At 40.4% G+C, this 26,476-nt stretch overlaps 1 protein-coding gene across 4 annotated transcripts in view; it reads right to left on the bottom strand.

The window, feature by feature from the left end:
• Positions 1-26,476, bottom strand: part of LOC148425860 (CUB and sushi domain-containing protein 3-like) — a 627,928-nt gene that overhangs the window by 227,207 nt on the left and 374,245 nt on the right. For all 4 annotated transcript variants that reach the window (XM_088410975.1, XM_088410976.1, XM_088410977.1 and 1 more), the window contains exons 38-43: positions 25,244-25,362; positions 21,454-21,523; positions 16,935-17,051; positions 15,925-16,134; positions 14,503-14,691; positions 10,620-10,797 (exon numbers count right to left, since the gene is read on the bottom strand). In XM_088410975.1, coding sequence (XP_088267101.1) covers positions 10,620-10,797; positions 14,503-14,691; positions 15,925-16,134; positions 16,935-17,051; positions 21,454-21,523; positions 25,244-25,362 — 883 coding nt within the window. The remainder of the gene's footprint in view (positions 1-10,619; positions 10,798-14,502; positions 14,692-15,924; positions 16,135-16,934; positions 17,052-21,453; positions 21,524-25,243; positions 25,363-26,476) is intronic.

Genomic DNA, 26,476 nt, shown 5'->3' with positions numbered 1-26,476 from the left:
GTAACTCCACCCACATTGTCCCACCTTGTCTAAATTTTACATATTTGGTAAGAGTCCTGCACTGAAGTCATCTACAACTACTATTTCATTGTTCATAGTCCTTGTTCATACCCCGACCTGTTCATACCCCAACGTGCACAGGTCTGCGAGGGCCCTTTATAGCTGCTTGCAGCTCTAGTTATTATTATTATTTACTGTGCAGCGCTTTTCCATTTTTGAGGGCCTAAACATGTACGAAAAGTCACCAAAATTTGCACATTTGTCGGGCCCGGTGAAAAATTCGATATTTTTGTGTTTCCCAAAACAATGCAAAAAAAATGACTCTGCAGCGCCACCTAAGGTCGAAAAAGTGCACCTGGTCCCGGCCCGTTTGACCTAGAGCTACGAAAATTTTTAGGCATATGTAGGACCTAGAGACCTACAAAAAAGTCAGCGTGAGCCATGTGCTCAGATGTACAGAAAAAGAGTTATGAATTTTTGAATGTGCATTTTTGGCCCATTTTTGCACGTTTGCAGGTCCCAAACTGCTCCTTGTTTCTCCTAAACGCTTTTCTCAATCTCCTTCAAATTTGCTGTGGTCCATATTCCCACATAGGGGCACAAGTGGGCAAAATTTGGTGCAGATCCGCTGACATAGGGACATAGGGATAGGGGCGTGGCTTCAAATTATGTGTTCAATTTTTCCTTCGCCAAGAGGGACAAAAACCTTAATAACTTTGATGTACTAGCTTAAAAAAATCTAAAACTTCATAGACACATGGAAACTTATGTCTTTAACACCTTTGAAAAAAGTTTTTTTAAATACCTACTAGCGCCACTTAGTGGTTGATTAAAATGTCATTTTTTACACTTTCATGTATTGTGCTCAGTCTGTTTGAGTAAAACAAATGAAAATTGGTCAGAATATCATTAAGACATGGAATATTAAGGTTTTAAAATTTTACGACTTTTCGATAATGGGCATAGTCTGCACGCCACCTCAAAGTCAGATGACTCGCCAAAACGAAAAAAGTGGCTGTAATTGGCCCCAAAATGGCCTTATGAGTGGAAAATAGCCTCTCACTCCCGGCCCGTTTGACCTAAAGCTACAAAAACTTGTAGCCTTATGTAGGACCTCAAGCACTACAAAAAACTCAGCGCGAGCCATATGCTCAGATGTACAGAAAGAGAGTTATGAATTTTTGAATGTGCACTTTTGGCCCGTTTTTGCTCATTTGCAGGTCCGAATTGCTCCTTTTTTCTCCCAAACGCTTGACCCGATCGCCTTCAAATTTGCTGTGATGTTTTATCTGACTGTGAGGCACAATTGTTCAAATTTTTGTGACGATTCGCCATCAAATATGTTAGGGGCGGGGCTTTATATTATGCCTTTGATGATTACTTTGCCACATGTGAAACAAACCTTTATAACTCAGCTTTACAAGCTTGGAAAAATCTGAATTTTCACAGACACATGGAGACTCAAGCCTTTAACACAAGTGTTTAAAAAAATTTTCAATTGCTTATAAGGCATATAAACTTATAAACTTGCTTATAAACAAAAATGTCAGTCTGATGTCTCGCCAAAACGAACAAAGTGTCTGTGTTTGGTCCCATATGGTCTTATCTTTTCTAAACTTCATATATTTGATGGGTTTCCAATGCGGAATACACCTATCAACGTATTTTTTGTTATAGTGCGAGCGCCACCTAGTGGCAGCTCTAGCTCTAGTTTATATTGCAGTTTGTTTTAGGCACAACATCGGTTTACTTGTGCGCTGTGAATGTGCGAGCAGTACGCAATTGCGCAAGCACGAAGTTTTTTGAACATTGCACGTCATTTTTCCTCTTCCTGAAGCAGTTCAGTTTCTTTTTTGTCAGCTTTCGTACCACGTTAAGTTGAATACTACAGTTAACTACCGCAGCTAACGTGTATTAATTAATAGAAAAAAAAGTGGATTCTGTCACTTTACATTGAATATTTCCCCCACACACATGGGTACAAGTACACATACACATGCTTTCTGTGGCTCTCTATGGCAAATGAATGAAATCATATGACACTAATTTGCATTTGTTTTTAGTTTTACCCTATGCCTTTAGAACATCTTTTACACTGTTTTTTGAGGCCTAGTGGGATCAGAGATAGTGTCGGAGCGCCACTTTAGATGCCAAGCAGCGGCCAAGGTTTATTTTGAAAGACGTCAGACGCCATTTGGGGCATTAACATTACCCAAAAGCACTAGCAATGCCTGTCTGTGTTAACATTGAAAAGCTCCATTCCAAACACCATTCTGTTGTCTTTCAACATAAAAGTCGGTTACCACTCGCCGTCTAAAGTATTGTTTCATTAACGATCTCGGACATTACTAGGCGCAAAAATTGGCATTCCAAACGCCATGCGTCCTAACTCAAAACAAACGTGAATTTGTCGTACGATCTCATCCACTTGCAATAGTCTGTGAGAGAGCGCGAGTGACAGAGGAAACTTGTTTGTGTTTATGTTGTTTATGTATCTGCGTGCTTGTGTGAGGGAAATAGTCAATGCAAAATGACATAATTTACTTTACTTTAATTTACATAATTTTACTTTTATTTGATACACATAATAGTTGAATGATTTATTTTTTTATTTTAAATATTGTTATTTTATACAAATTAAGTGCCCATGTTTTAGTTAGAATTGGATGTGTTCAATCAGAAAGAATCCATGCATGTTTATTGGGGAGCAAAGCCCATGTTTGCGCACTAAAGATTTGTTTTAATTCACTGTAAATATTTACTTTAATTTAGCATGGTAAATGTTATTTTAACAAATGCTCTATTAAAGATATATTTTGTTTAAAAATAAAACTGCTTTTATAGAGCAGAAAAATGGTAATTTACACAAAAAGATTTTAAAATGCTATGTTTTGTGCGCTGTAATTTCAATACCGTGACACCGCGATACCGTGATATACTTGCTCAAGGTTATTGTACTGTTAAAATCTGATATTGTCTCATGCCTAAACCTAAGTGACAATTGCTGTTATCAACAAGCAGCATTACCCCCTCTACCTCCCAAAAGATTTTGAAACCGCATGTGGGCGGAGCATAATTTGAGTGATGCACTCTGGCAAGAGAACATGGTAAATAATTCACATTGTTGTTGTTGTTGTTTTTTTTTAGCAACTATTTGGCATTTTTTTAAATTATGGAGACAACTGAATGCAGCCTTTTTAAATTTAAATTGGGATGCAGCCTTTTTAAATTTAAATTGGGATTGCAGAAGCAATTGTACACAACAACACCGAGAGATCCTCCAAGAAAACCCGGTGAATCCCAACCTGTAATTGAAATTATTAATCTCTGATAAATGCTGTGTTTTCTTTTTGTCAGAGGTTGCTTGTTTGTGCAAAACTGATAGCTATCTATCTTAGCTATCATGCTGTAATGCTAACATCACGCTAGCTGCAGGGAAACTATTCAAAAATAGTTAAAGCTTTGAAAGCCTATATATTTCCCTTTTAATAACACTGATAGCCTTTGTGTTTTACTTATCGCTTTTTACCATTGTGATTCCGTGAGTAGTGCAGCCAAACGTGTGGCTCGAGCTCCCTGGCAAAACTTGAGGAAACTACATTGAATGTTGTAAAATGCTGACTGTTGTTTAAATGATTGAAATCGAGTTTGAAAGTTCAATGGAATTAGAAATGCTGAATTTGCTCATTTAGAATGAATCAAATATGTGCTCTGTGTGTAGGTTAATCAATCATAAACTCTACAATATTTAACCGTATTTGAGAAAAACAACGAATATACCAAGTGGAGAATAGCTTTGTCCTCCGTGTGTTTTATCCATATTCAAAGTTTGTGAGGAAATGTATAATAAATAAATAAATAAAGGTAAAACTAAGTAATAATAACTAGTAGTAATAACTAAGTAATAATGGTAATTTTTTTTAAAAGTGACAGATTTTTTTAAAAAAATATTATTGTTAGATATTTAAGCATTTGGGGTTTTTTGCAACATGTTTGAAGGAATTTTTCATAAAGTCTGGGTCATATTAACAAGAAATTACTTAATCGAGGAAGGCATTTCTCTGACATCCTCACAAGGTACAATGTTTAAGACCAGTTTTTGCAACATAATGTAGCACAAATGTCAGGTCTCACATATGAACTAATCAACTTTTTGATTATGGTATGACGGGGATAACTCAGCTCAAGATACCATTGGTCCACCAATCAAAGATAAGCCAAATGCCACAGTCAAATGTGTCCATATTTGGGTTGGGGACGGGTAGTCAGTTATCCAGAGGTCCTGGGACTGGGACATTAATTCTGCAAAACCATTCCGTTAAGAAAAGTTTGGGAACATTTTTCAAGACCCAGTCCCCCATGTGGAGGCAGCCTTGAGGGCCGTTTGCGTGTATACGGTGTGGGGTAATCAACAGCAACGGCACGGGAGCAGCATCTAAAAAATAGGAAACCTCTACTGTGTTGTACAGCACCCTGTTCTAGAAAACAGAAGAATACAGCAACTCTAATAAGTTATGCTCCCACGATGCGCCAATGATGAATGTTTGTTGACAGAGATCAAAAGTGTGGGTGCAATTTGTAAAAAAAAAAAAAAATAATGACAAATAAGCTGAGTGCATCTAAAATGATATAGCTTAAAGGCGGTTAGTTACATGTCAAATGTCATTAAACTCCGTTTCCATGGAGTACAGCTGCTTGGGTGTTCAGTCTTTTACACTTTTGCATCAACCTTTCTGTGCAGCCTCAGACGCGAGTCTAACACTGACTGCAACCACAGTCAGAATTGAGGAAGTAAACCAAACAAATATGTTTTATGCTCAAATTGAGCCAACATGTTACAGTGGAAAGAAAACAGTGGGTAAAGCACTAAAGCAAGCTAGCTAACACCTAGCTTGCACATGAAAGTATGAAAACCATGTTTTTGTAAAGTCCTTTTGTACAGTGGCAAGAAAAAGTTTGTGAACCCTTTGGCATTTCTTGGATTTCTGCATAAATTGGCCATAAAATGTGTTCCTATTTCAATGTAAATGTCAGGGTTACTGGATGGAGGACCCAAGAACACACACAGGTAGGTGGGTTTAGCAACTCAGCGTTTATTTATCGTGAGATATTTGCTGAGGTGGAGGCTGACGAAAGTGGCTTGCTTAGGGGGGGCTTTCGGGAAAGCGGGGCCGTGGCGGACGATCGGTCTGGCAGGGACCGACAAGGAAGGTGCTCGAGCAGGGAGGTTGAATTGGCAGGCAAACGGGTGGTCGAGTTCGGGCAGGATCGAAGTACCAAAGATCCAGACAAGTCGGCAGGCAATCATGTGGTCAAGAACGAACGGGGTCGGAGAACAGGCAGGCAGGCAGGAGGAATTGCTGGAAACCTCGGCGTGGCGCATAGAGACAATCTGGCAGGGTGTGGATGGAAGTGACCGGGCTTTGTATTGGGCGGGTGAGTGGTTGCAGGTGTTAGTGTTTGGGGCTGATTAGCAGGAGGGCTGAGCTGGTGTGGTGAGGCTGGAAGTGAGGTGGCTGAACTGGCGAACTGTGACAGTAAATCACACCAATACAATTGTACATTCATATCACAGGGTGGATAAATTATGTGAACCCCTTCTACAAGACTCTACCAGACTTCTACAAGAGCTAATTTGAGTCAGGTGTCATCCAACATGGAGTTCAATTAGTTTGACGAGTTTGCAAGAGTTGATTCAAGCTGTCCTGCCATTTAAAAACTCACACTAGTTTTGAAATAGCTGGTTTGATGGGAACCATGCACCACACCAAAGAGCTTTCTGAAGACCTGTGAGCAAGAATTGTTGAGTTACATAAGGTTACATAAGGCTGAAAGAGGATATCAAAGGTTACATAAGGCTGAAAGAGGAATATAAAAGTATCCCTAAAAGTCTTGATGTCCATGTCTCAAAAGTTAGACAATCTACAAATGAAAGGAGTTCAAGACAGTTGCCACTCTCCCCAGGCGTGATCGTCCTGCAAAGATGACCGCAAGAGCGCTGCGCAGAATAATCAGTGAGGTGAGAAAGAATCCTTGCGCATCAGCCAAAGCCTCACAAACTTCTCTGGCGCATGAAAACATTTCTGTTCATACCTCCACTATACGTAAATGTCTGAACAAGAATGGAATTCATTCATTCAACATCGCTGCCTGTCTGAAGTTTATAAAAGACCACCCGTGATGTTCCACAGCAGTTCTGAGACAACATTGTTTGGACCAATGAAACAAAAATCCAAGTTATTTGGCAAGAACACACAACGCTATGTGTGGAGGAAATGTGGCACGGCACACCAGCATCAGAACATCAACTGTGAATTATGGTAGAGGGAGCATCATTGTTAGGGGCTATTTTGCAGACTCTGGGCCTGGACAGTTTGCTGTCATCAGTCAAAGAATGAATTCCAAAATTTACCAAGACATATTGCAGTTAAACATAAGACTGCACCACAGTCAGGTCCACCAACTGAAGCTTAAAGGAGGATGGGTGATGCAACAAGACAATAACCCCAAACATACAACTAAATCAACAGAAGGGTTCGGACATAAGAAATTGCACGTCAAGTCAGAGTCCAGAACCCCACTGAGATGCTGTTGCATGACCTCAAGAGAGCCATACACACGGCCAAAAGGTATTCTGTTCAGAGGGCCATGGAAATGATTTTGGAAGGGAGAGAAGTTTTTTGATGATGCAGAGGGACAGGATTCAGAAGAAGAGGTTTCAGAATTTGAGGGCCACATTTCTAAAAATTCAAAGTCTGACAGTGGCTTTGAAGAAGATGATGAGATTGAGCATCAGCCAGTTCCAAAACGAAGACGTGCCACAGGACCAAGCAGTCAGCAGCCAGCCCCAGGACCAAGCCGTCAACAGCCTGCCCCAGAACAAAGCCGTCAGCAGCCAGCCCCAGGACCAGAACAAGCCAGCCAACATGGAGCAAGTGAGGAAATATGGATGTCAAAAAATTCGGAAATTGAATGGTCTTCTCGCCCAAGAAAAGAGCCAACCCGCCTGGCTGCCAATGTGATAAGGATTGAACCAAGGCAGTTAATCACACACAGGACATTAAGTCTTCTTTTGAGCTTTTCATCCCAGATTCCATTCAGAAAATTATTCTTGACTGCACTAATTTAGAAGGAAGACGTGTTTTTGGAGAGAGGTGGAAGGAAATGGACCAAACCCAATTACATGCTTACTTCGGAGTTCTCATCCTTACTGAAGTTTTCAGGTTCAAAGGAGAATCTGCAGAATACCTGTGGGATGCAGAAACTGGCAGAGAAAATTTCCGGGCAACAATGTGTCTTGAAAACTTTCACAAAATTTCCAGGATTATTCGCTTTGATAACCCAAATGACAGACCAGCTCGACGGCAGAGAGACAAACTAGCTGCCATCAGGAAAGTGTGGGACAAGTGGGTGCGCCGCCTCACCTGCTGTACAACCCTGGGCCAAATGTCGCCATTGATGAACAGCTGATGCCAATTACGGGCCGCTGCCCCTTTCGTCAGTACAGTCAGCCCCCTGCTTACGAGCATCCCGATTTGCGAACATTCCGCCTTACGAGCGTCGATCAGGGAGAATTTTGTCCTCCGCTTACGAGCAAACCTCTCGTCTTGCGAGCATTCCGACAAACCAGCCATTGAGTATGTAGAAATGTTCTCGCCTAACTGTGTCAATATATTCAGCAGTTGCGTCATCTACAATCATTAATAGATACTTATGGCGGTAACGTGAACGCTATTGGTCTTACAATCTCACACTGACTGTCTCACTCACGGTGTCTAAATATATTACCATTTAAGTGTAGTGTTTGTACAGCTAAAGGGAAAAACAGCTGACATGAAATTAAATGTGCCGATTGCAGGACAAAGAATTGTCATTGGTTTAAATGTGTGTTTTTTTTTTAATTAATTGTCAATACATTCCAACCGTTTAAAAAAAAGTGCGAATAATTATCAGTCAGTCAAGGAGACGCCAATATGCTATTGGTCGATTAAGGTCACCCGGTCTCACTCACGGAGATGCTATTGGCCGGCGTCACACGTCAATCACAGAAATGCCGATATGCTATTGGCCGAACGCCTTTATCTAGCTTGATGGGACAGGATGGAAGGAAGTAGACAAAATGAGTGAAAAACGGAATGTTTTGAAGACTTTGCAAACTTTATCTGTTAGACATAGCTTCTAAAATTACTAGCAGCGGTAAAGGAAGAAATAAGAGGATGATGTTTTAGTATCTCCGTGATTTGCACCATGACTGAAAGAGTTACTGTAACACTGTAAGACCAATAGCCTATATGCGTTGCCGTATTAACTCAAGAGGTTAATCTCTGCACCCTATTACGGGTGATGTTACAGCGCCATATAATGGTTGCTTGACAAGATTGCATGTCAGGTTAGTCGGCGATTTCCCAATATGCATTGGGGCAGCGTCATTGTTGCATTTTTGTGAATTGTAACCAAAGGTGAACTGACGCTCGAACAAGCCATAAGTGTGCTGCCTAGTAAATGCAACACACACAACCACCTCTCCGCTTCCACCGTGCTCAATTCACGTCGGGAAAAACAGTTGACATGAAATTAAGTGTGCCGATTGCAGGACAAAAAATCGTCACAGATTTAAATGTGTTTTAATCAATAAGATGTCAATACATTCCAACCGTTTAAAAAAAAAGTGCAAATAATTATCAGTCAGTCAAGGAGACGCCAATATGCTATTGGTCGATTAAGGTCACCCGGTCTCACTCACGGAGATGCTATTGGCCGGCGTCACACGTCAATCACAGAAGTGCCGATATGCTATTGGCCGAACGCCTTTATCTAGCTTGATGGCACAGCTGGTTGGGATGGAAGGAAGTAGAGAAAACCCTGACTGAAAAAGTTACTTTGACACTGTAAGACCAATAGCATATCTGATTTACCGTATTGACTTAGAGCATTCATCTCTGCTCATCTCTGCTTATCTCAGCACAAGTCACGTCTTTCCAAAGGTAAAAGTCATTTATCCTTTGTATTTGTTATTTAATGCAACTGTACAGTAGATTATGTCACTTAATATTAATTTATGTATACAGCGTGATGATTTTACCTAAGGCTTCTGCGCGCGTTGCACGCACTCACGAATTAACATGGGTTTGGATTGCCCGCTATACGAGCAATTCGAGATACGAGCGTAGCCGCTGAACGGATTAAGTTCGTAACCCGGGGGCCCACTGTATATACCGTTCTAAACATGCAAAATATGGTATAATAATCTGGGCTGCCTGTGATGCCACTTCCTCATATGCTTGGAACTTACAAGTTTACACAGGAAAACCTGATGGCGGGGCCCCTGAGAAAAACCAAGGAATGACAGTTGTCCTCAAGATGTCTCAAGGACTCAATGGACACAGCATCACATGCGACAACATTTTTAACTCGCACAAACTGAGACAGGAGCTCCTTAAGAGGAAGCGGACCATGGTGGGAACAATAAGGAAAAACAGGTCAGAGCTCCCACCTTGTATAGGCTTGTGGCTAAAGGCCATGTGCTCAATGGGTTTGATGTGTTGACTGATATGTTTACTCAGTAAAGTCATTAGTTTTGAAAAATCTTGCTTCATTTATGAATTTGTTTCCACTCAAATCTTGATTTTAATTGAGTTTCATTACATTTTAAATAAGTTGGAAATGTGACCTAACAAAGGTAAAGGGCAAATATTAACCATATATATTGTTTATACTGCTTGTAATTGGGATAAGTTAAACATATGTTCAGTATTTTAACATAAAAGTGTTTGACTTAAGGTATTAAAAGCCACAAAATGCAACGGGTCCATCAGACCCACAAACACTGGCTGAGTAACAACAATATGAACATCACACAAGGGTTAAATCACACATTTTATGGTCAATTTATGCAGAAATCCAAGAAATGTCAAAGGGTTCACATACTTTTTCTTGCCACAGTATATATTTTTCCATGTACCCCCACCAAATGCAGCGTGTATTTTTTTCTCTCTGTAGGAAAGCAACCTGGATGTGCAACTCTGTGAGCTTGTGTTTTCAACTGCAGTAGACACTATCTGTACAGAGTGGTCATGCATTTGGCCTGAAAAGGCTGATAAGATCTTTTTTCTTCGTAGAAACTGTAGTTGAGTTCAACTGTACCAGATGGTACTTTGAATTGGATTGCACAAGATTTTATATTTTTATTTGCACACATTGGTTAGCCGACTGAGTGTTAAGTGCAAGTGGAATAAGCTATAGAAAATATTATTGTCAGACATTTTCTTGAAGTTCTTCAAAATGAAGGTTCTTTGTGGACAATTCAAGCTTATCGGTTTGATACTGATATACTTTAAAATATCTATTGAGAATTTCACAGAAATGTTCATAAATTGTAGAAAATCTCATGAAACAAAAAAAGCACAAAAAAGGGAAACACAATAATAGCTACCAGAATTGAGAACCGTTAGGAACTGGTATTAAACCAAAAGACTGGAATCATAACCATAATTGCCCAGATTCAAACGATATCCAACCCTAGTCCATATAAATCTGGTTCTAAAAGAGAGTGAGAGATGGGGAGAGAATAAAAAAGGACGAGACATAGAAAAAGAAGGAGAAATTTAGAGAGTACTTACCACACAGTGATGTAGTCATAGATAGGCTCAGTATTGATAATAGAAAAATTAAGGTAGACGCCATAACCAGGAGGTACTCTGACAATCCATATACAGTCCTGGAAATGGGGGTATTCAGCTGGGTGTCCAGGAGAGTAAATTGTGCCATTCATTGATGTTACATTTCCACCGCACAGAGCTAGAAGTAAAAGAAAATGTATTTGTTGGCCAAAGTAGGTATACATTCCCATGGTTAAACCATACCATTATCATAAAATAATCTAGCAGCTGATTAGTGGGCTATCAGGAATGAAAAAGCAATTGGCAGAAATTCACAACAAAGGATCGCTCGCAGTGCGAACGTTTTAATATATATGTGGCATGATGGGTTAAACTGCCTCCGGGTGGTTGGTTGTTGCACACTGCCCTTCACACGGGTCGTCAATTTTTGATCAAAGCCCCACTATAAAAACAGACAGAATTGTTTTTGGCTTCGAGGTACACCCCCTTCCGGGGTACCTCTGTCGGCATCCTTCACGGTGCCAAAGGTAATGTCGGTCGGCTGTGTCTACTTGTATTATTTTATCTCATAGTCTAGCATTATATTGGTTTTTATCCTAGGCTATTTTAAAAGTAAGGCCCTTAGCGGCATTGTGCTGTAAATCCAGCGTGGTCTGCAAACATAGATGGGTCAGCAAGGCAGCCGAATGAGTGACGTCGTTCCCATTTCTCCTGTGACTTGAACATCTGCTCCACAGGTATGAAGTTTATCGTCAATGGTTTTTACTAATGCCATTGGAGTGTGATCAATTGTATTTCTTTATGTAGCAGAAACTGAATGTTTTAGACACTGCTGCTTTGTTTTGCTTAGTTCTACTGTGACTTCACTTTGGCGTGGCGCTCGCCTGGCACGGCGAGTATGTCTCGGACTTCTTGCCACGTATATACAGTGGTTTGAAAAGGTTTGGGCACCCCTGATCATTTTCAAGGTTTTCTTTATAAATCATTGGTGGTTCAAATTAGCAATTTCAGTAAATTATATCATATAGCAGATAAACACTTTCATATTTGAGAAGCGAAATGAAGTCCATAGGATTTACAGAAAAAGCGCAGTAAATATTTAAACAAAAGGAGACATATGCATAAATTTGGGCACCCCAACATTAGTGGAGCCTCCTTTTGCAGCAATAACAGCCTCTAAACAGTTCCTATGGCTTCCAATGAGGGTATAGACTCTGGATTTGGGCTGAAGTAATTTTCTTCTTTACAAAAAAAAAGATCTCCAGTTCAGTCAGGTTTGATGGTTTCCGAGCATGGACTGCCTGCTTTGAATCACACCAGAATGACCATTCCAGAATATTGTACTTTTTCCTCTGCTTTAATGCCTTGGTAGAATTTGACCAGTGTTTAGTGTCATTGTGTTGTTAAAGTATCCAGCCCTGGTACAACTTCAACTTTGTCATTAATTCTTGAACATTGTTTTTCAAGAATCTGCTGATTATGAATCCATGAGACCTTCAACTTGAACAAGTTTATCAATACATGCACTGGGCACACAGCCCCATAGCATGATGGAACCACCACTAAATTTTAACAGTGGGCAGCAAGTGTTTTGTCTTCGAATGCTGTCTTTTTTTCCGCCATGCACACAGCCCCTTGTTATGTCCAAATACCTCACTTTTAGTTTCATCAGACCACAACACCTTATTCCAAAATTAAGCTGGCTTGTCAGAATGTGCTTTTGCATACCTCAAGCAACTCTGTTTAGGGCATGTGCGCAGAAAAGGCTTCTGCCACATTACTCTCCCATACAGCATCTCCTTGTGCAAAATGCGCTGAACAGTTGATGCACAATGACACCTTATGAAGCAAAATCATGTTGTGGATCTTTGGAGCTGGTCTGTGGGTTGAGTTTTGACTGTTCTCACCATTTTTCGCCTCTGCTTATATGAGATTTTACCTGCCACTTCAGGCCTTAACCCGAACTGTGCCGGTGGTTTCTTATTTCCTCACCAGGTCTCTTGGCTTAGTCCAAAACTATTTGGACTATCCAAAAACTATCCAAAAAATAGCAAAGTGCCTGAACATAAAATAAATACCTACACAAATGATTCGTATTTTACTGCAATTATACGTCACATGACAAAAACAGTCTTTTCTCTGCGGTCATCCACACCCCCTCTGACATCACCTTGCGCTCCCCCCAGGGGGGGCCGCCCCACTATTTGAGAACCACTGATGTAGGCCATGGGTCAATGAGCTTGCTACACAATTTTTCCCAACAATATTAGCACTAAAGGTATACAAATCAATAAAACAAAACAAATGTATGCCTACTTTTGTTTAATTATTGCACACTTTTTGTTAATCCTATAATTTCATTTCACTTCTCAAGTATCACTTTGTTTATCTACTCTATGAAATATTTTACTGAAATTGATGATCAGAACCACCAACGATTTATAAAGCAAAATGTTGAAAATAATCAGGGGTGCCCAAACTTTTTATGCCACTATATATACACTTGTACTCAAAATTATTCTTACTCTACACATTTCTTTTTATTTTATTTTTTTTTGTGACAAAATCTTTTCATTTATGCAAGTTTCTTCATGAGTTATATGTGACAAACAAGTAAAAGAATCAAAACAACAAACAATTGAAGAAATGCAAAATCTAACATGTATTTTATTGACGGTAAACCAAAAAAAATTCTACGTTCAAAAGTATTCATACCCTAGTCCAAAGTCTTAATTAATAAACAAATACCATAGCTTTAGCGTTTTAAAACTACCTGCAGACCATTCCCGTGTCAACCAACATTCTGCTTTCATCATTTACAATATTGGCCTATTATTCACAGGCAAAGGCCTCAAGATGGGTCAAGTTGATGAATTTCTGAGCCACCTTTCTCATCTTCAAATTTCACCTCAATTTTTGATCGGATTGAGGTCAGGACTCTGACTTGACCATTTTAATACATTCACATCAGTGTCCTTGTCCATTTCTTCCCTACCTTGGCAGTTTGTTTCAGATAATTGTTCTTCTGGAACATTCCAGTTGTGGCTGAGCTGGAGTTTCTCAGCAGACTCCTTCAGGTTTTCGTGAAAGATTCCAATGTGAAAATCCTTCCTTTATAATTTTCTCTACCTTGACAAGGTTCCAGGCGCCACTGGAGGAGAAGTGTTCCCATAAAACTATGTTGTCACTACCATGCCTGTTAGTAGGGATGGTGTTCTTTAGCTCATAAGCGTCTCTTTTTTTTTCTCCAGATTTACTAAGCATTCATAGGCCCAAATAACTCTAACTTTGCATCACCAGACCACAGGATGTTTGACCAAAATCTAGAGTCATGTTGGAGGTGACCTCTGGCAAAACCCAGGCAAGCCTAACCATACTTTTTCTTGCAGGGTTGTCTTCCTTGGCCACTCAATGCTAGACCTTGAGAAAGTCGTCCCTGCCTGCTCAAGTGTTTCTATTGGAGCCATAGTTGGGTCTGAGGGTTGATGCTAAGCTCTCAGCATACTTTCTTGGCAGGTTTGACTGAGACCTTACAATTCTTGCCGCCCACCGAGGTTTTTAACAGCGTTGAATCTCATGTGGTTGTTTATGATGCTCTGGACGGTTGCCACAGGGATACAAAACCGCTTGAAAATGGTCTAGTAACCCTGTTCTTTGCTGTGGGCACACACAAGATTCTAATACAGGTCTTTCTTCTTGATCATGATGTCCAGAACCCCAGTATGACTGGGAGTTTTTTTCATATACACTGCGTATATATAGTGGTGCTAAAAGTGTTTGCGATGACTTAGGGTGCACAAAAGGAATTTCGGACACCAATCAAATTTGTGGTTGCAGTTGGTGGTAAAGCGTAATATGTGTATAGAAAATGTTTGCCAATCACCTTCACAGCGAGGTATGGGATGATTCCAGTTTCTGCTGACTCCATGAAGACAAATGAGAGAAGGCTCCCCTTGCAAAGTATAACCTGGGAGGCACTCAAAAGTAATGGTCATCCCCACGCTGTAGTCTTGGCCGATCACGACTCCATTATGAAATGGGTGTGGATCAGGGCAGCTTTGGAGCTCATATGCTGTTAAAAGTATTAGAAAATGTAAAATGTCAAAATATAGTCAGAGGCAGAAAACAATCTAAAAATAATCAACAGCTATCTTGTAGCACTGTCTAAATCTGTCAAAAGTAAGAACTAACTGACTGCATTGTGAGCAGCATCATGGACCATTTTATTAAAATCAAATTTAAATTTGTGATTAGAATTCAGACTTAAGTCTGTCACACCGTGACAGCCAACATAATATAAGAGAAAGCCTGAATTTATATGCTGTTTTTTTGTTTAACTCTTTCATTTTTCGCATTTCGGAAATGTGACTCATTAAATATACATTAAAAATAAGCATTTGAAAGATCTTGTTACTATATACAGTATTTTGTTATTACTGAATATGTGGTTAAAAATGTGAGGTGACTGAATACAGTAATTCAATTCCTGATCAGCATACAGGAAGGCAATTGAATGTGGCCCATTGTTTCGGCATGCCATGGATTAAATGCAGGCATAACATGTAGTGCACATAACAATATGTCTGTCTATGAACATAAAACCTCCATCCATCTATTCATCCATACATTATCTACTGCTTCATCTAGAGTTGGGTTGCTGGAGTATCAGCTTCAGCAGGAAAGCCCAGACTGCCTCTCTGGCCAATTTCGTCTAGCTGATGGGGATCCCAAGGAGTTACAAGGCAAGACAAGAGACATAGTTGCTCAAGTGTGTCCTGGGTTGTTCCTGGGGACTCCTCGCAGAGGGAAATGCCCATAACACCTCACCAGGGAGGCATCCGGTAGGCATCTTATCCAGATGCCCGAGTCGCCTCAGCTGGCTAATCGCAATGTGAAAGAGCAACAGCTCTACTCCAAGTCCTTCTAGATGGCTGAGCTTCTCACCCTTTGCCTAAGAGAGAGCCCAGACATCCTGCGGGGGAAACTCGTTTTGGCTGCCTGTATCTGGGATCTTGTTCTTTCAGTCACAAACCACAGCTTTTGATCATAGTTGAGGGCGTGAAGATGGATTACTTAGTGAATTAAAAGCTTTGCCTTTGAGCTCAGATCCTTCTTTACCATGACAGTCCGCATCACAGCAGATGCTGCACTGACCCACTTTATTGTAAATATAATATTTGAATGTACGTAATTATTCTGTTCTTATTTTAAAGTATCTCAGCCACCTGTTCAACATAACAATGTGTTATTTTAATTGAACATTTCCAACAATTAAATCATCTTTCTGATTTACTCTTGAGCTTACCTTGATATACAATGTTGAAGCCAAGCTTGTTTTGTGAGTAGTCGCTGTGAAAAAAGAGGGTTGTCTCATGAGTGGTGCTGAACAGAGAAGGGGGAACCAGTGAGCCGCTGAACCGATCAATCACAGTTCCAGTTTCTAAGCTCCCACTGCGCACTTCAAGATAGTCATGAACTGGCTCTGTGGAGAAGTTCAAAAACTGCAGATGGATACCTGTAAAAGCAGAATACATGTTAATGGGGAAAATAAAATAAGAAAATAAAATCCAAGGCACAAATAACCACTGCAAGCCAACTTCAACAAAAATCAGCGCAACTGGTAAAACTATACATTTTCTATGGATTAAATACATGCCTTATCAATGTATAAGTATTGAGAAGTACGAACTAAAAGTATATTAGTAATTGATTGGGCAATATCAACTCACTTTATCAGATCCCAACGGAAATGGCACAATAAGATGATTTGTATTTCAGGTTTTTCTAAATTAACATTTTCAAATATACAACAGTGTGTCAATCTGGTAGAAAACATTTAGTGATATAGGGAGTGCTAGCTTGTTTTGAAAGTATAAATAATAGCAGCTGCTCTTTTTATTTCTAACAAAACTGTAAAGAGAGGTGAAAAATAAGGAAAATGTTTTACAGAGGAGAATTAGGAACGATGGGGGCACAGGGATCTACTCCATTATTTTCACATGGTGGCCCTGTTGGACTGCCGCACATTCCCTGCACCAGCACCCATTGTAGAGCGGGTGGTAGGGCCAACCAAGAAAAGCGATGAGCTAGGACAAAATGCCGCAGCTTTATCAGCTGAAGGGGCTATGTGCATACATATGTGTGGATAACTAGACATGGAAAATTAGCATGAACATTAAAAAATCTGAAGCATTCAGTGAGAAAGGCCAGCTGCATCAAAGTGGACTGAAGTGTAGGTGGCCCAACACAGTCTTAAGGTGGACACAGACCATCGTAATTATCAACCCCTGAGGTAATGTGCTCAGTGTAACAAACCAAAGCCAATAGGAAGGCGAACTCTCCAGCTGCAATCAAGACTGCTCTGGTAATTCCCTGGAAAGCCTGGGCTGAGGATGACGGAACTGAAATCTGATATAGAGCCACCACAAAGAGCTGTGGGAGACAAAGGAGAGAAAATGTCACATAGGATTCCACCAGTGGTGGCCCGTCAGTGCCAGCAAGGCCTTCTCTGCTGGCCTAACAAAACCTTACATCATTATCATAACTCTAATAAACTATAATATTTATCATAACTATAATGCAAGTCAATTTCATTTTAAATTAATTTGCACTAAATATATATATTATATATTTTTTTTAATTTATAACATCATTCCTCATTTGGTAATGCCCTTCTAGTGTTGTAGTCTTAAGTTGGAGTTTTTAGTTAATTAGAATTTAGCTAACTTGTGTCAACAGGCTGTATGTAATCTGGATATGTGAGCAGCTCGTATACTTTAATGACAGCTGTAATAGCTAATCGAATCATAAGATCGCCATCTAGAAGCCTGACGTTGATCCTGACATGAGTGGATGCTCACTGCAGGAAGGCGGTGCAATGCTCAACAACACAGCTATGCGGTGTTGGCTTTGGCTGATTACAATAAAGGCGTAGTGTAGCCATTAGCTAAACTGTCCTGAGTTTTGCTGGGAATGTCTTTTGTTTGCAAAGGATCGATTAGGTGTTTAGAGTTACACTGGATTTGCAAACGTCAATTGTTTAACCAAGGCAGCAATGAGACCAGCCAAAGCACGGCTGGAACCACGTGCTACAGTGCTTTTAAAAAACTTTTGGGAACACCTGAGTGATACACTGTACATCTCAGTGCGCAAAAAAAGAGAGCAGGAAGAGGTCAAGAAATATCAGGAGATATTGAAAAGACTGATTGATTGTGACCACCATTTGTTTTGAGTGTAAGCCTTTTCTTTATTTATTGTTTCATTTTTAATATGTTCGTGTTATTTTATTTCATTAATATTCAATTAACAGTAAAGAAATAAAATGATGTTCTTCTTATATTAAACTTGTAATTTGGATATAAAATTTCATGGATATTTATTTTAATTTTTAATTTTTATTTTTTTTGACAGCATCACGTATAATGACAAGTTTTAATGGCTGATGTGGGTTTATTGATGTTTGAAAGCTCCGGAAAATAGCCTGTGTAACCCAGTAATGCATACATGTTTGCATGAGGGGTATTTATTCAAGAGTCTGACATCACAGAAGGCGTACATGTGAAAGTCACAGACCGCCACTGGATTCCAATGTGGGGCAATATGCATCCTTGTCATGCTACCCATGTGGACTAGGGCCCAAATAACCTTAGCAATATTGCCTTCTTGGTAGAGGCCTGGAATAACAATGAAAGAAAGGTCCATTCTAAATGACAGCACTCTAGTTTTTTAAGTACTCCAATCAGATTTGCCCCTAAATAATATTTTTTAGGTGTGACTGTCCATACTGTTTTTAGCAAATGTCCAAATGGGATCTGGGCCTGCTTGGGCTGGGCCAGATTATTTACTCACCTGTCAAAGATCAGTAGCAAAGACATTGAAACGGAAGTGCCATGAAGCATGTGTAGTGTGAGACATCATATTACTACAACAGTGTCAACAGCAAATATTGGCATGTTCAAAAATGCTTATTCACCAAACCAGATGTAGTGGCTTTGCATGAGTCTTAGCATTGATTGCCCGCCCAACACCTTCAAAGAAGACTGGAAGCCTTTTCTCCAATCCGGCAGTGTCATTCTGTCAAAATTTGCAACAGGGATCCTCCTTATTGGGCTCGGTGAATCCACCGACCCCCTGTTAAAATTCAAATTATTTAACTGTCTTCCAGATACTCTATGGCAGGGGTAGGGAACTCCAGTTCCTCGAGAGCCATCTCCTGCCTGTTTTTGATGTCTCACTTTTAACACACCTGACTGAAATGATCAGGATCATTATCAGGCTTCCACAGGGCTTGCTGATGAGCTAATTATTTGAACCAGGTGTGAAAGGCGTGGGAGACATCGAAAATAGGCAGGATATACCTCTCGGGGAACCGGAGTTCCCTACCCCTGCTAAATAGACTAAATCACACCATTTTTCACATGTTCCATGGGTAGCATATCCAGCAGCATACCTGTATGTCCCGGACAGGCAAACGTGCTTCCCCCACCTAATTTTCTAGTCAAGAATTTTTTTTCAATTGGGTCAAGAGCCCAGTTGATCAATCCCATGGTTATATTTCATATAAAGAACTCTAAGAGGCTACAATAATAGTTAGGACAGAATACAGCACACGACAAAGTGCAGCAAAGCAGGGAGATAAGGGTAGAAAGAAGCAGAGCAAAAAGTGCCTGCCTCCACAGAGAGTGAGGCAGAAAAAAATGATGCACTTTGAATATCGAACAGTTAACAGTCAGAAAACCAGTGCATGCTCAGAGCCTATTTTTCCGAACACGCCATTCCACACTTAGTTTGGTACTCTCTGTTCAGGCAGATCGTGTCTTGCATCGCATATGGCGATGTCATAGACAGTCAAAACTGCCTATGTGTTTGGAGCTGTTCAGACTGAGATACATTCTGTCAAAATCAGATTTTAAACTATTTCCTGATTGTGGTCTCCAGTCCATTCCGCAAAAAAATTGATATGATTTGCATTTGACTGCACAGACTATACACGAGCCATCCAGTTTAAGTTTGCATGGACTAAAAATCAGATTTTGCCTGGCAGTCTAAACAAGATTAATACCTTAAAGAGGCATGCAGTCACTCTCGTGTATGCATGTGTGTGTGTGCATGTGTGTGCGTGTGCATGCATGTGCACGCGCGTGTATGTTTTTTTAGGATTTTTAATGGAGGGGATAGACACCAGAGTGAGTGAGGTTTTGGAAATAAATTAGCAGTATCTATCAGTGACAAGTATGCAGGCAGAGTGAGTCTCATCAATGATATCAATGAAAATACATTGAAATGGTAAAAGCCGCATTTATTTTCAACTGACAGTAAATCAGAAATTCATAAGTTTTACATTTCATTTTCACAGTTAAGATGTTAACTACTTGTGATATTACTTTTCCTAACAAAAATTATAGTTTTTTTCTGACTATAAGCCGCGGATTTTTGCTCATGTTTTGAGCCCTGCAGTTTATAGTCCAGTGCGGCTCGATTTTAAACTGCTATTTAACAGATATCCATCCATCTTCTATAAATATGTTGTGACAAAACATGCAGGCATGTTCAGCCTGTTGAAGAGAGGATATTGCTGTTGGCAGAAAATTACAAAATACATAAATAACTAAAAGAAAATATAAATATAAATTACATATACCATATTTTTGCGGTAAAGATTTGATGTTATTACCTTCGGCTTATAGACCAGTGCAGCTTATGTGACAAAAATCTTTTTTATTTTATTTTTTTGCTCATACAGTCGGCCCAAGGTTTACGAACACCCTGTTTTACGAACAATTCGATTTACGAGCGTGGACCACGGAGATTTTTGTCCCCCACTTACGAGCAAACCTTTCGTCTTACGAACAATCCGACATGCCGGCCATTGTGTATGCAAATATATTTTCGCTTAACTGCGTCAACAAAATCAGCGGTTGACGCTTGTGACAGTAACATGAATGCTATTGCTCTTACAACGTCACAGTCACTGTCTCAGTCACGGAGTCAGTCACGGAGTCAGTCACGGAGATGCAATATGCTATTGGTCGATTAAGGTCACCCGGTCTCACTCACGGAGATGCTATTGGCCGGCGTCACGTCAATCACAGAAATGCCGATATGCTATTGGCCGAACGCCTTTATCTAGCTTGATGGCACAGCTGGTCAGGATGGAAGGAAGGAGAGAAAATGAGTCAAAAACGGAAGGAAGGAATGTTGTGAAGACTTTGCAAACTTTATCTGTTAGACATAGCTTCTAAAATTGCTAGTTAGTGGTAAAGGAAGAAGTAAGAGGATGATATGTTTTAGCATCTCCGTGACTGACACCGTGACTGAAACAGTGACTGTGACATTGTAAGAGCAATAGCATATCAACGTAACTGTGTTAACTTTGCGGGTTGGTCTAAGCTCCCCTCCACCTCCATCCAGCTCAAGTCACGTCGCACCAAAGGTAAAGTCATTTTTCCTTTGTATATGTTATTTAATTTGACTGTACAGTAGATTATGTTACTCATTTTTAATATGTGTATAAAGTCGTGATGTCTTTATCTGAGGTTTTTGCACGCGTTGCACGCATTCACGAATTAACATAGGTTTGGATTGCCCGTCATACGAGCAGTTCAAGTTACGAGCGTAGCCGCTGAACGGATTAAGTTCGTAACCCGGGGGCCCACTGTATTTTGCTGCTGCGGCTTATATACAAGTGCGGCTTATAGTCCGGAAAATATGGTACAAGTATTCTTTGAGGTTGTGCTTTATTATGGTGAACAAAAAACAAATCTGGACCAAAAATCATAAATGTTAATATTTATGTTGATGTTGTCTCAAATATCAAATGAATTAAATACATCACCTAAACATAATGGTACAGGGTAATTCCATCTCCTGACAGGTCCAGGCATGCACGTAATATACGCATTACCCTGTTTGGGAAAACACAAAATAGCAATATATGAGTTCCAAACACTAAAAAAAATCAACAGTTGAAATATGAAAGCAAATGTCTTTTTTTGTGCTTGTTTGGTAAACTTTTTATCCGGTTCCAATGATAAATTATTATGTATCACAGTTACAGTAGCACCTCTATTTACAAAATGTTTATGTTCCGGACATCATCTAGTAACTAGAATTTTTCATAAGTAGGGGTGCTTTTTACATGTTAATAGCCTAATTTTTTCCAAGCCCAAAAATACACGCCTAAACCTTTTGAATTAATAATGTTAATTGTAGCAGTTGACATGAATGCAGTTCACTTATTCACCTTGAGATGGCGTTGGTGTGTTTGGTGGTACGTGCAGAGAACTTTATTAAAATCATTTTATTTGAACGTTTTTATTTTACATTTCCAGTGATCTAGGCAGCTTTTACAAGTCCACAAGAGCAATAATATTTACTTGAGATCATTTTGAACATTTAAATTTGATTAAGATATGTTTAAGGCAGGGGTGTCAAACGTACGGCCGACGGGTCAAATCTAGCCCATTAGATGGTTTAATCCAGCCCGCAAGATGATTCCACAAACCATTAATAGGACTGAATCCTTAAGTCTCGCAAGCAATAAAAAGACCAGGATTTCAACTTACAAAATAGAAGAAAATGTTTAACGAGAACATGCCAAGCTAATTCCACCAGCAACTCAGGCTAGTGCTCAATAACAACTGACTCTCAGTCCTCCTCCGCAGGCTTCCTCGTGCTTAACAACAAATGTTCTAAGACACGATCATTCATACTCTTACAATTCATGTGAAGATCAGCACTGCAACTCACAAGCCGAAGTGACCAGTGTCCATGCTTGCGCCAAATAGCTTGCTCATCTCTTCACTGACTTATAGCCACTTATAGCCATATATATATATATATATATATATATACATATATATATATATATATATATATATATATATATATATATATATATATATATATATATATATATATATATATATATTACGGTAATCTCCAAAAATAAGACAACCTGTGTATAAGGGGGACCCATAATTTTGGGGTCCAATTTTTTGGGGTCCAAGTCTGTTTTGTTCTAGTTATAAGACACACCAACACTTTGGCAACAATGGAAAAAATACAGCAAAAGAGAAACAATGTCATCTTTTGTTTACTCTAAATGTTATCTTTTGTTAACTGTTGTTTTCCACCTTCTACAACATGTGACAGGCTGCAACCGCCAAGTGTGAAATACCTTTTTACACGCATAATTTTTATCGAATTGTTTTGTAGGATTCCTACTTTATTTAAGGGGAGGCTGGGGACATTGAGTCTGAGTGGATCCCTTCAACTGCTGGTTTGTGGCCATGAGGTTGTTGGTGCTTGTTGCGTTGGCAATCCTCGAACACCCAGCTGAACACAGTCGTCAAGCTGAAGGAGGAGTCCTGTTTGGCCTGTGGACCCCAGAGGCAGCTGACATGTACCAACTGGCCAAACAGAATGTGGCTTTGGTGGTCACAGAAGCAAAAACACAGGTATGGGAGGAGTTTAGTGATGACATGGAAAACAACTTCCGGATAGCTTTGAAGAAATTTTAGTCCACCATCTGGTTATCAGGAGTGGTAAGCAGTGGACCATTAACACTGTGTACAGTGGAGAAGGAACACTGCTGACCTCAAGTCGGGAAGTGGTGAGCAAGTGGGAAGAATATTTTGAAGACTGCCTTAATTTTTCCGACACATCTTCCTCTGAGGAAGCAGAGTCGGAAAACTCCAAGGTGGGTTTTCTTCTCTGGAGCTGAAGCCACTGATAACGCCCAGAGTTCCTATACACTCTGGATGTGGATGTTGAGGGGCAATCCTGGTTGAAAATGCTTCTACAACACTGCACGGACATTGGGGGCAAATCAAAAACTAAAGAGGAATTACACTCCTCAGCCTCCTTGCTAAGATCTTTTCAATGGTGCTGGAGGGGAGGGTCAATCAGGCAGTCAAACCTCTGAATCAAGAGCAGTGAGGTTTTCATCCCAGCTGTGGAACAGTGGAGCCTCCTCAATGGGATCCTCCAGGGTGTATTGGAGTTTGCCCAATCAGTCTTACATGTGTTCTGTGGACTTGGAGAAGGCGTTCAATCGTGTCCCTAGGGTAGTTCTGTGGGGGTGTGCTTCTGGAGAACAGGGTACTGGCAGTAAGTCGAACTCATTTTCAGTGAGGTTTGGACTCCACCAATGTGCCCTTTATCACCAATTCTATTCATTACCTTTACAAACAGAAATTCTAGCCACAGCTGAGGAAGTCCGGTTTGGGGATCTTAGCATTGCAACTGTACTTTTTCCAAATGATGTGGTACTGTTGTCCTTTTCAGGCTATGGTCTCAAACTCTCACAGGAGTGATTAACAGCCGAAGGTGAACTGGTTGGAATTAAAATCACCACCTCCAAATCTGAGACAATGCCCCTCAGTCAAGAAAGGGTGTGGTGACCTTTCTGGGTTCACAATGAGGTCCTGCCTCAAGTGGAGACAATCAAGTATCTAGGATTCTCGTTCACAAGTGGGGGTAGGATTGTACAGGAGTGATAGTTTTCGCAAAACCATATGTCACTGAGATGAGTTATTCGCTCAGAATTCCCTCCAAACTGTCCAGAAGTCGTTTTCCATGGCCTCACCAAATTAGTCCCACACCCAAGATTTTTCCTCAGCGACAACCTAAGCCGTACTTCAGTTGGTCAGGTGGTACCTGCCTCCAGTGTCCCACAGGCCAAAAAGCCCCAAAAGAAATCTTTTCTTCAGTTTGACGGCATCCCTTATCACTGTTCTCAACCAGCTGGTTTGGGTATTGCCACCACGACAGGCACCGATCACATTTAGGCCACAATTCTGATCTGCTGCTTTGACAATGGAAGTAGGAAAGATGGTTCACTCGATCTCAATGTCCCCCACGTCTCCAGAGACGTGGGAAAAATTCTGCCAGAGGTAGGAGTTGAAATTTCTTCTGACAGGGGATTCTAGTAGACATTCTCAGCAGACCCTCATGATACCCTCATATTATGTTTGGGCCGGCCAGGTCTGACCGGCATCCTCCCTAACCATTGTAGCTAAGGCACTATCATTGGGGAATCAGTTGACAGTACCGAAACAACAGACGATACAACTAAAAAGTTGATCATCAAACTGTGGCCTAGGGTGTCCTGGTGCCAAGTGCATACTGTATATGGACTTGACAATCCATGATGAGCACAGAAGTCCAATAACAACAAAATAATACAAATAATTACAAAATAATTTAAAAAAGGCTTTTTATTAAATTTTCCCAATCCAAACACAATACTCAGTTGGAAAGAAGTAAGACAATTGGTAGGAAATTATGCAGTATGAGCAAGGCCAGTGTTCACTAAATGCCAATGGTCTTTTAAGGTTTTACAGCTAAAAAGGTAGACAATTCAAGTTAAAGTTGCTTTGTTACACACAAATCTTCAGTCAGTCACATTCAGTTTTATTATACTGCTGTTACACTACCCTGTCTCCTCTCTCTCTCTCGTTCACTCACTCACTCACTCACTCACTCACTCACTCACTCACTCACTCACTCACTCACTCACTCACAGGGTCAGACAGATGGTCGTGGTAATTTTCTGGAATTGTCAATTTAGGCAGCTGGATAGAATTCACATTGAACTGCTTTACACACATGTTTTTACATACCTGCAGTGAAAATCCTCGATTGCACTGGAAGAAAACCAAGTCGCCTACAGTGTAGCGGTCTCCCACTTTATGGCCATTAATGGGGGCCTGTGGTTCAGGGCAAGAATCCAAACCTATTGCTTATGAAAGAGTCAGAACACACATGTGTAGATAGCTATCATTCTTCTGCACAATGTAGAAATCCAGAACCGGCTTATCACACTTGAAAATACATCGATTTAGTATTCCAACAGATACTTATCGGATGTTTCAACAAGTTTCATGGTGTCAATGTTATTATAAATTTAATGACATAATTAAATTTAAATGTTGCCCTCATCATAAAGTTGAAAAAAGTAGGTCAGTAATTGGATCTATTTGCTTGGTATGACTATTGATGAGCAGAATCAGCTGATTTCAACTCCCCCCTGCAGCAGAATTTCTCCCACATTCCAGGGGAGGTTGGAGACATTGGGTCTGAGTAGACCATATTCCGCGGCTCCATTGTCGAGGCGGTTGTTTGATGTGTGGCCGTAAGGTGGTTGGTGCTTGTGGCAGCAATCCCCAAACTTGCTGGTAGAATTCAGCAGTGAGGGATGCCAAGCGGAGTGCAGCACAGGCGGTCGCCAAGGCAAAAACTCGGGTCTGGGAGGAGTCTGGTGAGGCCTGGATAAAAAAAAAAAACTCCAAGGCCCCAGGGTTTGATGAGATCTGCCGGTGTTCCAAAAGGCTCTGGATGTTGTAAGGCTGTCCTGGTTGACATGACTCTACTACATCGCGTAGAGAATGGGGACAGTGACCTTAGATTGGCAGACCGAGGTGGTGGTCCCCCTTTTTAAAAAGGGGAACAGATGGGTGTGTTCCAACAATAGAGAGATCACACTCCTCAGCCTGCCCAGTAAAGTCTATTCAAGGGTGCTGAAGAGGCGGGTTTGTCAAGAAGCTGACCCTTGGATTCAGGAGGAACATTGTATTTTATCAAAGATTCTGTTGATTACTTTTATGGAGAGAATTTATAGGCACAGCCAAAGTGTTGCTATTTCAATCAATCAATCAATCAATCAATCAATCAATCAATCAATCAATCAATCAATCAATCAATCAATCAAATTTGATTTGTATAGCCCTAAATCACTGAGGGCTTCACAGGTGAAAAGAGGTCATGTCAAGACTTCTTTTTGAATACAGAGACATCTTTTTGGTGTAAGGTAAACAAAAGCATCCCCTGTCAAAGCTCCCAAACGGGGAAGGAAA

This window comes from Hippichthys cyanospilos, chromosome 3 (genome assembly GCF_059441005.1).
Source record: "Hippichthys cyanospilos isolate Australia breed blue-spotted pipefish chromosome 3, RoL_Hcya_1.0, whole genome shotgun sequence".
Classification (NCBI taxonomy): Eukaryota; Metazoa; Chordata; class Actinopteri; order Syngnathiformes; family Syngnathidae; genus Hippichthys; species Hippichthys cyanospilos.
Note: the sequence above shows the minus strand (reverse complement) of the source record. Positions and strands in the feature narration are given on the sequence as shown.